Source organism: Limulus polyphemus, unplaced genomic scaffold (genome assembly GCF_000517525.1).
Source record: "Limulus polyphemus unplaced genomic scaffold, Limulus_polyphemus-2.1.2 Scaffold4442, whole genome shotgun sequence".
Lineage (NCBI taxonomy): Eukaryota > Metazoa > Arthropoda > Merostomata > Xiphosura > Limulidae > Limulus > Limulus polyphemus.
Genome location: NW_013670052.1, coordinates 1 through 14,376, shown reverse-complemented (window position 1 = coordinate 14,376; position 14,376 = coordinate 1). Strand labels below are relative to the sequence as shown.

At 38.5% G+C, this 14,376-nt stretch overlaps 1 protein-coding gene across 1 annotated transcript in view; it reads right to left on the bottom strand.

Annotated features, from left to right (window-relative positions):
* The window catches only part of LOC106471154 (ankyrin repeat domain-containing protein 13D-like), a gene marked incomplete at its 5' end in the record, with an annotated part of 85,510 nt that extends 74,134 nt beyond the window's left edge, over positions 1-11,376 (bottom strand). Inside the window, one exon of the mRNA XM_013931742.2 lies at positions 11,232-11,376. Within this exon, the coding sequence (XP_013787196.1) occupies positions 11,232-11,376 (145 nt within the window). The remainder of the gene's footprint in view (positions 1-11,231) is intronic.
* Positions 11,377-14,376: the final 3,000 nt, after the last annotated feature.

Genomic DNA, 14,376 nt, shown 5'->3' with positions numbered 1-14,376 from the left:
CCGATCTGCAGTCTCTAACACTGGCTCTTAGTGGGAAGGAAGCGTGGGAGAATGTGAAAGATTGTAATTTGATGTTGCCATATCTGGAGAATATGGTGGGTGGGGAGAACTTCTGCAGTCTCTAACACCACCTCTTAGTGGGAAGGAAGCGTGGGTGAACGAAAAAGATTGTAATTTGATGTCGCCATATCTGGAGAATATGGTGGGTGGGGAGAACTTCCCAACCCAACTACATATTCTTGTGTTGCATCAAATGTGCCACTTGTGGATATGCATTTTTGTGGAGAAGAAGAACATCTTTCTGATCGATGAGTGAAGGGTGTTTCTGATGAAGGGCTTGATTTAAACGTTTCAGTTGCTAATAATAGATCTTTGCATTGACAGTTTAGTGTGGATTGAACAGTTCGAAATGAATTACTTCTTTGATGTTCCACCAAATCCAAAGCATCACTTTCTGCGGATGGAGTCCAGGTTTTGGGGTTGGAAGTGTTTTTGTCTAGGACTGAGCCATTGTTTTTGGTGTTTAATAATCACATAGAAATCCATTTTTTCACCACCCGTGACAATTCAGTCCAAAAATGGTTCACGCACATTAAGCGCCAGAAGAGACGAAGCAATGTTCACACATTGGAAACGATGATCATTGGAAAGATTGTAAGGCACCCAAACACCTTCTTTATGGAGTTTTCCCATACTCCTTAGATGTTTACATATTGTTTCATGAAAGACATACAATTTCAGGACCATTTCACAAGTGTGTTGCCTTGGGTTAAACTCAACAAGCGTCTTCAGAGCATCAATTCCACCATATTGGCCCCTATTATCACAGTTCTTGAGGCTAAAGTCACCTGAACAAAATTTGCTGAACCATCATTGACACGAACGTTCAAAACATTTCCATAAACTTCTTTGATATTATTTGTGGATACAGATGTGTTGTTTTCCTTCTTGGTTAATGAAAGTGTTCCAAAACGCAACATTAATTTCTTGATGACCTAATATTATTGGAAATACATTTTCAGTTTAAGAAAATGTTAATTTCCAAAAAATACTTACCTCCACTCAAACTACAGCTAGAATCCCACATTGATAAGGTGGAGGGGCTGGTGAGGGCATGATCCATACTGAAGGCATCTCCATAGATCATTGTTGTGCCAACAGAAGATTAGCATCTTAGTGGGTGAATTATACTTCGTCCAGAACAGGTATTCTCCTCACTCAGAACCTAAATCATGCACTGCAAGTGGAAGTTGACGTGATCTGTCATCACTATTGGCCATGCCCAAACCAGATAGCTGAGGTCCCACTGTTTAGGGTTAAAATTATAGGGCCATGGCCCCTAGATCTCACATTGGTGCCTAAGGCATTTGGACTGCAATAGGTATATTTGTGATTGAATCCCAACCTGAAACTATAGAGCATTGGTTCTTAACCTTTTTGCTCCATGCCCCACCTAGACACCTTAAAAAATTTGATGCCCCCTTAACATAAAAACAAATTTGGTACTGAAAAGGTATAATAATATAATGCACAATTTAGAAATTTACCAAAATTTCACAACCAAATGAAAAATTTTTCTTATTGTAGTATTTTCAAATTGCCCCCAATATATTCAAATATCTGTGAAAAAAAACAACATCCAGAGTCCCAGGTAGGAATGCTCCTAACTTTGCTGTCTACTCTAAGAATAGAGGAAAATCACTAGAACACTCTGGAGGAATAACCTCTGTCCACCATCCCAGTGACTGTAAACTGGGAGTGGTAAGGACTCCCTAAGGGTAATGCATATTGGGGAGTCCTGAGAAACAGTGCAATAGATGAACCAAGTTCCATAAATTTTAAGCAAACCAACCCTGATATATTCAATCCAATGATCGGCAGGGATGGGTAGGATCCCCTTATACTTTATTCATGATAGTCCATGAGTGGTGGTCCAGCATAGTGGGATAATACCACCCAGTCTGCCTCTAGATGGTCTTATGAAACACCTCATTTCTACAGAGCCTGTTGCAACCTAGACAAAGTATATTGTGTCAGCGGTTGCTAGTACAGATTTGATTTGACAAAAGCACACTTGACTGAGCAACACTCACCACAGAGGGGGATTCTGTGAGAAAGAGGTAAGGGACCCTGGAAAGAAAAGAAGAGATGAGATTAGTAATGATATATTCTCACCCCTCTATATAATGTAGCAGATAACTACATGGAGTAGTCAAAAACCCTCAGAGGAAGATACTGCTAGATCCTGCAAATTATGTAAGATAAAAGTATTGTGGGAGATCCACATACCAGCCCACAAAATGTCGTCCAGAGGGCAATTCAACCAGGCTACTAAGGACATAGAAATGTGAGATACAGAAGCCTCTTTCCCTCCAAACAGAGCCCACAATAAGCAGTATACCCACCATGTCAAGGCAATCGAGGATAAATCCCGGGAAACTGAAGGGTCACAAAGAATAAAAAACCATTGTCTAGTACCTATAAAAGCTTTAATGCGGGCCACATAACACTTCAAGGCCCTCCCCAGACATAAAAAACAATCAGGATCCAACTGGTCATAGATGTGAGAAATAGCATTCAGATGAATCAGTGAAAATGATTTATTATCTTCCCTGATTGCCAGTGTCTAAGGTAAGAAGAACCTATCTGGGTATAGAAGGATGTAGATAGAATGATAAAGAGTCCTGTGCAGTGCAAACAACTCTAACCTGCGACATCCACAGGTGAGCAGCAACAAAAAATAAACCTTAAGGGAAAGGTTATACATAGTACATGAGACTAAGGACTCAAACGGATGTCAAGAAAGAGCATGTAACACCACCTTCATATCTCAGTTAGGTAACTGAAACAGTTGTTTAGGAAGAAGGACCCGAAGGGACTCGAGGAGGCCAGAGTATCTAAAGGTATTCAATAAGGCCGCTTGATATAGAGTGATTGTTGGAAGATGTGAAACCCTTGTCAAAGAGCCAGGTCAAAAAACAGAGCTATGGTGGGTACGTGTGGGTCAATGCAGAGATTGAGACAGGTACATGGCAACTTTAGAAGTGAAACCCCAATGCAATGTGAAGGACTGCATAACCTCCACACATGAAGCTTGAGCTTTGGGATAAATAGATGTAAGATGTCAGATCATGGCTGCTTTGACAGAGATGGCTAAAGAGGAAGTGGAAGAAGTGGGCACTCCTGAAGGTATTGGAGAAGCAGAAACCAAGGTTGAGGTGGCCGAGGTTCCACAACTCTGGGCTGGATTTAAGGGGTCATGGTACCCATATCCCATATTGGTGGCCAGGGCAGTGGGTCCACAAATGTAGACAAAGCTTTGTGGTAGGGTCCCTACCAGCAACCATGGAATGATGCATTTCAAACTACCAGATTTACAAAAGAAAGAAAGCAACAACAACATGGACAATCCTTTGATCAACCTGAAGAAGTCCAAAAGGAAACATCCCAAGCATGGACTGATGGGATAATATATGCCATACTCCTCCCAAGGTCTAGAACTCATCTGGTCTGGATTTATGAACAGTCATCTTCACTTCCAACCAAGTGAGTAAGGAGAATTCCACTTACCCATGGAATTATGGAGAGGATATGGAACACTGTTTCACTAAGGGTCTAAGATGAGACCTCGTCATGTTCGAATTTACAAGGAGATAGCAGCCCCTCTGTATGAGCAACCTAAAACCCAACAGTGTTCATAAAAGGGTCCATGTACACCCCCACCAGATAGCTAAGCATCAAATCTGGACCAGTTTTATGAGTAGGCTCCTGCTTAGGTTGGTCCTGCTCCTACCGACATCTGGAGAAAACTTCCAGGGACCTGGGTAGGAGGGTCCCCTACCATGCCCTCTACTCTGGGAGTGGAGAAAACTCAACACTCTGGAGGAAAATCCTCTGTCCACCACCCCAGTAACTGGGAACTGGGTGTGGTAAGGACTCCCTAGCTCTATTAGTAGAATTAAGGAGGATGTGAGTGATGGGGGAGTCCTGAGGAACAGGTCTCTGGAGACAGTTGAACCATGTTCCCAAAGTTTTAAAAGCAAACAGACCTTGACTGATTCAGCTCTAAAATCAGCAGGGACTGGCAAAATCCCCATTAGCTTTACTCATGATAGTCCATGAGTGGTGGTCCATTGGATTTGTATTGTGAGATAATACTACCATCCAGAATTGCATCTATATGGTCTTATGGAACACCTCATCTTGACAGACCCCGTTGTAACCATGAACTGATATAGAGGTTGCTAGTGCGGAATTGAAAAAATACAAGCACACCTAACTGGGCAACACTCGCCACTGAGTGGGATCCAAAGGAAATAAAGAGGGATCCTAGAAGAAAAACTAGCAGAGGTAGTCAACACAGCCACAGGGCTGATCAATTGTAAAGATGAGAAATGCCTGGTAAATGAATAGGAGAAAAGGATTTATTCTTTTCTCCAGCAGCATGTGTGTTTGGTAGAAAGAATCTGTCTGGATAAAGCAAAACATAGGTGGAATGATAGTCTGCTGAACAGGGATGGCAAATAAATCGGAACAGTAGCACCTGGAAGCTAACAAGAATAAAAATATACCTTGAGGGAAAGGTGATACAACGAACAGGAGGCCAAAGGATTGAAGGTATAAAATGAAAATGCATTTAAAACAACTCTAAAGTCCCAATCATGCAATTGAAAAGGTCATTTGGGTTGAAGAATATGAAAGAATCTTAAGATGAGATAGCACAGGAGAGACAAAACTGTCCCATATGTAGAATAGCGAAAGGGAGCAGCTAAGGATGCTATATATAATTCAAGGTAGAAGAACCCAAACCTCTCTCAAAAATCCACATCAAAAAATGTGAAACTATGGAGACTGTTGGATGAAGTGGATTGAAGGCACACCTAAGACACCATTGAAGGAATGTAGTCTATTTCCATTGATAGATTGCCATAGTAGGTTGGAGGATTTTAGTCAAATAAATGGAAACTTTAAAAGTTAAACCCCTATGTCGGGCAAAGGACCACATAACTTCCATGCATGAAGCTAGAGTTGAACATCCAGGTGTTGGATGTTTGACTGAGGTTGTCTCAACAAGGATGAGCAAAGAGACAGTGGTAGGGACATTCCTGGAGCAACTGAAGAAGATGGACCATATCTGAGCAGAGCAAAAGAGTGCTGTCAAGAGAACCCAACATGGGGTGGAACAAATCATAGACAAGACTCTGGGTAAGTGATCAACAGGAAGAAAGGCATACAAATGTAATCCCATCCACTCCTGAAAGAAAGTATCTATCGTGAATGCAGAACTGGAGACCAGAACTGAAGGTGAGCATTCCAATGGGTTGCAAAGGCATCAATCATTGGAGATCTGAACTGAGAACAAATCCATTGAAAGATCTCCTGATGCAACATCCATTCTGTTGGAAGAATCTGATGGGGTCAAGAAAGATGATCTGCTATCAAATTCATAACCCCTGGCACATGACAGGCCAAAAGATGGATGCTGTGCTAATGAGCTGAAAAAGAAGACCCAAAGCCCAAAAATCAAGACCTTCAGAATGAGTACCTCCCATATGAGAAAGAAATAAAACTACCATATAGTTGTCCGATTGGATCATGATAATATTGCCGTGCAAGAGATGAAGACCCAGAATCATTGGTTGATGTACTACAAAAAGTTTGAGAATGTTGATATGCAAGGAAGATTCATAGTCAGTCCAAATATCCAGGAATTCCTGCCCCAAAAGAAAAGCACCCCATCCATGAAGAGATAGATTTCCAAACAAGGAGATGATATCTGGACCTCAATATTCATGTTGTTCCAGTCAAGCTACCATTTGAAATCTGCAAAGTGTTCTCGAGCCAAGAAACTGTTTGATCCAAAAGATTGGTATGCATGAGCCACTGAAGAGATCACATAAGGGCCTGACCCAATAGCACGAGGGATTCTAGGGAAGCCCAAATCCTCCAAAAGACAGAAACATCCATGCAGTGGGAGAAGGTGACGTAAACAAATGCCTGATAATTCCTTCCATAATGTGGAATCCGATGGGAGATGGTTGAGCTCGACTCAAGTGTGTGTTGAAAAGCACCCTAAGATGGACCATGTAGAGTTGGTGAGAGAATGGATTTTTCTAACCTGATAATGAAGCCCGCCTTTTTGACTGTGGAAATGAGAATCTGTGAATGTAGTTCAGCAACGTGATGGGGTGGCACCAAAATAAGTCAATCTTCTAAACAGTGATATGTACACAGACCCAGAAAATAGAGATACTGCTCAAAGGCCCATACTACTCTGCAGAAACATATGATGTTGAAACAAGTCCAAATGGGAGAGTGCGGAACTGCAACACCTGGTCCTCATGCACAAAATGTAGAAATCAACAAGAAGACTCTGCTATGGAGATGTGAAAGTAGGTGTCTATAACATCGGATTTGGTCATCCAAAGACCTGGTGTAAAGTTGAAGAAAAGATTTCATGGTGAAACAAGGAGGCTGTTGGAAGAAATTGAGATGAGACACATCAATGATAGGATGCCAATCTCCAGTTTTCTTGAGCACCAGAAATAGACGAGAATAGAATCATGGATCAATAGAATCAATTTTCTCAATGGGTAGTCGCTGCTGGCACCATCCACACCTGTCCAAAGACCTCCGAGAATAAGGACGGAACCGATTGTGAACCAATAGGAGGAGGTTTCGAAGGTAGGGGCCGTGAGATGTGAATGGTTGATCCTCTAGAATTATCTGTTGGAGTAGAAGAGAGGTGGGCTACCAATGACAATAAAGAAAACTGCAAACATGCCATATCAAATCTGGCTTCAAAAGTTTCAGGGACTCCAGGAAACTAGTAAGGCCGAAGAAAGGGCACCTGCCGGAAATCACGAAGAGTAGTGGACAGCAAACAAATACCCTCCAACAAGGCATCTCAATTCAATAAGTCCCAGCCACAGACCAATCATGACACCAAGGCAACGCCTGAAGAGGACAAAGGAGCCATAGGGGGTAACTAGTAAAGGCCCCAGTTCATTATCAAATTGATGAGGAGAGTGTTGATATGCTTCAGACCGGAATGGAAGAGAAGTATCACAATACAGTAGTAAGAGTCAAACAAATCCACAAAAGGTAAGAGTGATAACAGGTTCTAACCTTGAACCCCATAGATCCAACAACAGATCCAACCATTGAGTGGCCAAGTATACCGCAGCTGGACAATAAGCCAGGGCATGTTGTTCTGATAAACAAAGGGGCAAGGTATAGCAATACCCTCTCGTAATTGCATTGCAAACCTCCAGGCATGCACAACAATATCAGGGGAAGAATGAAAATCTAAGTAATCCCCCGAAATCTATCTGACAAAAAGGCAGGGATAGACTCAACAGCAACGAGGTTAATCCCCAAAACTTCACAAAAAGGGGTAGAAGGTGTCTGATCAGATGAGCCCTCGGTAGAGGCAGCCCTAGTGAAAGAAGGAGCAGAAAACAGTGTCTAAATTCTCCCCAGTATATTCAGGTTAATGATGGAAAATCAACTCCATAACCCTCGGGCCACATAAAAGATTCTAACTCACCCCGAATCTGGTCACGGACAGCCTCCACCGAGACCGCTGACTACCACCAGACAACAAAGGAGGAATGGATGAGGTCTGGTTAGCCTCCATGCCAGAAACCATTATACAGGAATTTATACCCACAAATGTTTGCTGTTGTTGTTGAACTGCAGAAGAAAACCAATCAAATATTGGCAATGGGAAAAACAAAACAAAAAGAACACCATACTACTTTCAAAATTTTACAGAGGAAAATGTGAACCACAAAACGTGACTTCTAGCACTAACGCTTTGTCCAGAAAATGTGATTATATTGTCTGCATACAGTGCTTATAAACAGTACCTGCATAGAGGGTGTGTGAGGACCGGTGTAAAGTTTTGCAAATTAGAATATGCTGAGGGCAGTCGAGTGGGATATAAAAGACTGGAGCAAGCAAACACAATGTTTAGATGGCAAAGATGAAGATTGAGAAATAGCTATAAGTGTCAGTGGAGGTATGTATGTTTTGAAAGAACACCTACCGTAGTATTGTTCTGATCTAACCACCACTAAATTGAAGATATTGATCCTGAATGAGGAAACTACAGAATCCAGTGGATCACTGTTCATCATCCATTGGTCATGTAGAAACCACTGAAGGGATCTTATGTGTGCTCATCCCATAGGAATGAGAGAAGGAGACATGAGTAAGAGTGACACTGCCTGTACCATAGCATGGAGCCAGATGGGAGTTGGCAGAGACTGACTGAGATATGTGTTGAAAAAGACACCCAAATGAACATAATATTGTGTTGGAGTGAGAAGAGATGTCTCAGCTCTGATAAGAAATCCTGGCTTGGTTGCTTTGGAAAGCAGTATCTGAGTGTGACATACCATCAACTGACGAGATGGTGCCAGCAGTAGTCAGACGTCCACAAAATATTGTGAGCCCAGGCTCAGAGAATGAAGGTAACGAAAAACGATTTGTATGATTCGGCAGAACACATATTGAGCCAATGCTAGTCTGAGGGCAAAGACCTGAACTGCAGTACCAAATCCTTGTGCACAAAATGCAAAAAGTGACCGCATGAATCTGCTATTGGATTGTGTAGATAGGAGTTAGTGACACCAAAATTGATCATCCACAGTCCTGGAAAAAAAAATACCAATGCAGAGTGAGGAATGACTCCATCATGAGAATTGGAGGGTCTAGGAATTGATTTAGAGAAGAAAGATTGATGACTGAATGCCAATCTCCCTTCTTTTTTGGGCACAACATACAGATGGGAATAAAACCCAGAAAGAACTGGAATGACTCTATCCAATGTCCCTTGAACAACAAATCTCCGATAGCCATGGAACAAAGTTCCAAAATCCAAGGATCTACAGGAAGTAGATCCACTACAGGTTGGGGGATAATGGTGGTGGTGATGTGAACTGAATGACTAATCCTGATTCAAGGATCTGTAGTACCCATGGATCCATAATAAAGGTTTTCCACACGTACAGAAATTCTCGGAGCCGAGCCTTCACAGACCTCACAGGCATACGGTAGTCCTTGCCACCACTGATGGCATTCCGCCTGAGCGGAGGAACCTCATGGATATGGGCAGAGTCTATTCTTGGTACCCATGAACAGAGAGCAAGATGTCTAGGATTGGGACACTCGAATAGGGACAGAACTATGACCCCCGTTGGAGCCAATGAAAGTGACCAAGCTCACCAAAACAACAATGACAGGAATGAATGCAGAAAGAAGACATCAACCCTCAAATCCAAAGACTCTGGAACACCTGCAGAAAGCAAGGGTTGGAGAAAAGGGTCTCATGTAACTCACAGAGGGCAGCAGCAGGTGAACAAATGTCCTCTATTCAACAAATCCCAACAAGATACCAGCCAAGAGGCTAGGAAAAGTGCAGAAGCTGGCATTCAAACCAATAAGGATGTTATCAATGGTTCCAACTCACCATCAAAGTGATGTGGCAATTGCTGAGATGCTTCCTAATAAAGGTGTAGGGATGATAAATATTTCAGCACCGTAGTTAGGATGAGACGAATCCTAGAAAATTGTGATCTATTCATGTTGACCAGACTCCAATCTGGAACCACAGATTTCCAGGAGTGGGTCTATTCTCTAAGAGTCTAAATACACTTCCACCTAGCAGTGGTAGGTGAAAACATATTGTTATGACAAATTTGGCAGTAAACCACCCTGCATGAACTGTAATGTCATGGGATGGAGGAAGAACTAAGTACTTGCCCTCAGACCTTTCCTACTTTAAGGAAGGAACAGACTCAAAAGCAACCAGGGGAAGACCCAAAACACTACACACTCGATGTACCAATGGAAGAAAAGGAGCCAGAGGCAGCTGATCTCATGAGAAGCCAACAGAGTAAAGGAAGATGCTGCAAAAAGAAAATCTAAATTCTCTCCAGAATTGCCTGCAAGTGCAGCCTCAGAGCACCCCAGAGAAACAGTACTCAACTAAGAAAATAGCTTTACGAAAATAAATATGTAACATGAAGAACACTCAAAGTATCTCCGATGGTTAAGTTGGGAACAAAAGAGTGGAGCAAGCAACAAAAAATTAGACCAATGTTTAGATGGGCAAAGATAAAGAAACCTTAGTAGTCGAGTCATAGCTCTAGTGTGAAAAGAGGTAAGTATGTTTAAGAATAAACACTTTTACAAAATAATCAATTGATGCATTAAATATCTTCCTTTGCAATACAATTACATTAAAAAAGTTATTGAAACATATTTAAAAGTAGGCTATATATTGGGAACCTAGTAACTGATTTTAGACTGTTCACCACAATAGTCACCCTGTTGACATGAGGTTACTCTGTATTAGTCAACTTTGTACATTACCACACACACTAGTAGCCATGCTGGGCACCTAGCAAATGATTTTATAATGGTCACCATAGTAGTAACCACGTCAACATGAGGTCAATCTGTTTAAATCAAGTTCATGTGTCATCACACACACTAGTAGCCATGCTGGGCACCTAGCAAATGATTTTACAATGGTCACCATAGTAGTAACCACGTCAACATGAGGTCAATCTGTTTAAATAAAGTTCATATGTCACATAGTAGTAGTAGCAATGTTGGGCACTTAATAGCTTATTTTAGACTGGTATTAACCATGTTGACATAAGGTCACTCTGTACTATTCAAGTTTATATATTATCACACTGATTTTACACTTAAAACCTTGCAACTGATTACATTGACATGTATATATATATATATATATACTGACAACAGATAGTAGAACACAAGTACCTGCTCAATAAATATCTTTTCCTGATAATACATTGTGATGTTGAACTCATAAATAACACAATTACCTAGAAAAAAGCTTTTGAAACACAAAGGATTCCCAAAATAATTCAAGTAGATTTCAAAACTCACAAATATTTATTACACCACATTAATTAACCTGCAATATTTTTTGCTTCTGAACAAGAATAGTCAACTATTCAAAAGCATTTGAGTTTCTAGGTCTTTCAAGATGTACTTGAATTTCTCACTAATTTATTCTCTTCAGCTTTAGATGCAGTACCATAAAACTAACTAATGATACAACTGTGGGTATCTGTTTACAAAACTTTCAAGCTGATAAAAAAAAACTCAGAAAGGAACATAAACAAAATTTTATCCTACATTGCTATGAAGAAAATGTGTACTATAAATTTGCATATTTGAAAAACTACCTGTAAAACCATCTTTATAGTCAACGTTCACATTGGCATTATGCCTCAGCAGAACTCGAGTAGTTTCAAGGTGACCTAAAGCAACGGCAAGCATCAAAGGGGTTCTTCCTCTTGGATCTCGTAGTTCTATGTTGTGCTGATGAGAAAAAAATTATTATACAGTAACCATAGCTGTACTGTATAATTTTGTCATCCACAGACTTAAATATCATTAAATTCTGATTGATTAGAACAAACTACATTAATCAAAAAAGCAAACATTACAGAGTTGACTTAATACAGCAGAGAACCATCATATTTAAACATTACAGAGTTGACTTAATACAGCAGAGAAACATCATATTTAAACATTACAGAGTTGACTTAATACAGCAGAGAACCATCATATTTAAACATTACAGAGTTGACTTAATACAGCAGAAAACCATCATATTTAAACATTACAGAGTTGACTTAATACAGCAGAAAACCATCATATTTAAACATTACAGAGTTGACTTAATACAGCAGAGAACCATCATATTTAAACATTACAGAGTTGACTTAATACAGTTTAACTATTTCTTTACATTTGTACTTAATTCACTCCTTCAACTCATGAGGATACAGAATACAGTTCAACTATTTCCTTAAATTTGTACTTAATTCACTCCTTCGATTCATGAGGATACAGAATAAAATTTAACTATTTCTTTACATTTGTACTTAATTCACTCCTTCAACTCATGAGAATACAGAATAAAGTTTAATTATTTCTTTACATTTGTACTTAATTCACTCCTTCAACTCATGAGGTTACAGAATAAAGTTTAACTATTTCTTTACATTTGTACTTAATTCACTCCTTCAACTCATGAGGATACAGAATACAGTTCAATTATTTCTTAGATTTGTACTTAATTCACTCCTTCAACTCATGAGGATACAGAATACAGTTCAATTATTTCTTAGATTTGTACTTAATTTACCTTTGGAATTTCTTAGAATATGAATATTTTTTATGACATTTAGTAAATTGGTCAAAACAAATCAGGATTATATATGAAGACCAAAGTGTTAACAGGTTAAGATAATTACATTTTTTATAGTTTTAAACTTGGACCTTTTTTTTCTTTTTGAACAGCTACTTCTATCAAGAAATGTTCCACTTTATTCAACTGTATTGCTTTGAAACAAAAGTAAATCAGTGTTAAATGAACAATTATGATCTGAAGTTTGAGAGAGCAAAATAAATTATATCCAATAATAACGAATCTAAAAAATTTATTAATTCCTATAAACAGCACGGAGACCTTCTCTGTGCAAATAAATTCTATACATACATACCTAACTACAGGGCAGCATTTTTAGCCATTTCACATATATAAAAATAAAAAATAATCATTAATTCTTACTGTCTATAGATCTCAACTGTTCTAGTTCCTGCAATACCTAACTAAAACTGGTCAATATCATGCATGCAAATGAGCTTCTTGCAGAGACCTACACTTGTCCACTCACATGTAGTACAATAAATGTTACCATGGTAACAACATTAAAGGAACTAATACTCCGTTGTCAAAGTATGGAATACAAAAAGCAAATGACTACATCCAAGTGTAGCCTAATTAAATGTCAGGTGCATCTGTAATAACACAATCTTTAAGACAGTAAACCTAACAAATGATTGAAATAAATCATGCATCAGTAAAAACAAGCACATTTTTGATATAATAGAGAAAACCCTGTTTGACATATAATTTATAAAAATTTTCAAACCAGATTATTATTTCAACAACAACTTCATAATTACGAACAATTTACTAAGTGATTTCACGTTGTGAAACACTATATTTCTATTACCCTTACTGTGATAAAGACATGCTCATTAAAGGAAACCAACTATTCTCTTAACAACTTTTACACATATGGGCAATGAAGCAATAGAACTCCTGCAAGATATACATCTACATCTTCTACTCGATTTAATGGAAAACAAAACCTGTCAAACACTTTAAATGGTTTAACACAAAAAATAAATCATTTAACACTAAAGTTACAAAACTTAATATATCTTTAAACAACAAATACAGAATTATAATCACAAACTAAAGTAAGATAACACAAGCTTGTATTTATATTTACTACAATAATAAAAAGTTACAAATTTAATTGCACAATGAAAACTACCAAGTACTGTGTTCTAGAATAATGAAACTTTGTTACAATGCCATAACAGAGTTAAATATAAAAAATATCCTTTCATTTGTGTACTTCTTCCCAGGTGATAACCTTAACCAGAATCTTGTACAGTTGCATTCAAGAGCAGATTAAAATATTTTAATGTACTATCCTAGTTCTTCTCATTCTTTAAATAAAAACTACACTTCTACAAAAATGTAAATGTCTGTTACAGTTCAGAAGGTGAATATCAGTAAAGTTCCAATCAATAAAAGTTACATTCCTACAAAAATGAAGATGTCATTGATACTAATGATTATCAGTAAAACTTCAATACCCACTAAAATATCGTACAATAGCTATATATAGTGTCTCAAGAACTTGTACACACATTTAAAAATATCTTAAATATCACACTGAAATATTGTACAGTAGCTATAGTGTGTTTCAAGAACCTGTATACACATTTATCTTAAATATCACACTGACATAGTGTATAGTAGCTATAGTGTGTTTCTAGAACCTGTATACACATTTACCTTAAATATCACACTGAAATAGTGTATAGTAGCTATAGTGTGTTTCTAGAACCTGTATACACATTTATCTTAAATATCACCCTGAAATATTGTATAGTAGCTATAGTGTGTTTCAAGAACCTGTATACACATTTATCTTAAATATCACCCTGAAATATTGTATAGTAGCTATAGTGTGTTTCTAGAACCTGTATACACATTTACCTTAAATATCACACTGAAATAGTGTATAGTAGCTATAGTGTGTTTCTAGAACCTGTATACACATTTATCTTAAATATCACACTGACATAGTGTATAGTAGCTATAGTGTGTTTCTAGAACCTGTATACACATTTATCTTAAATATCACCCTGAAATATTGTATAGTAGCTATAGTGTGTTTCAAGAACCTGTATACACATTTATCTTAAATATCACACTGAAATAGTGTATAGTAGCTATAG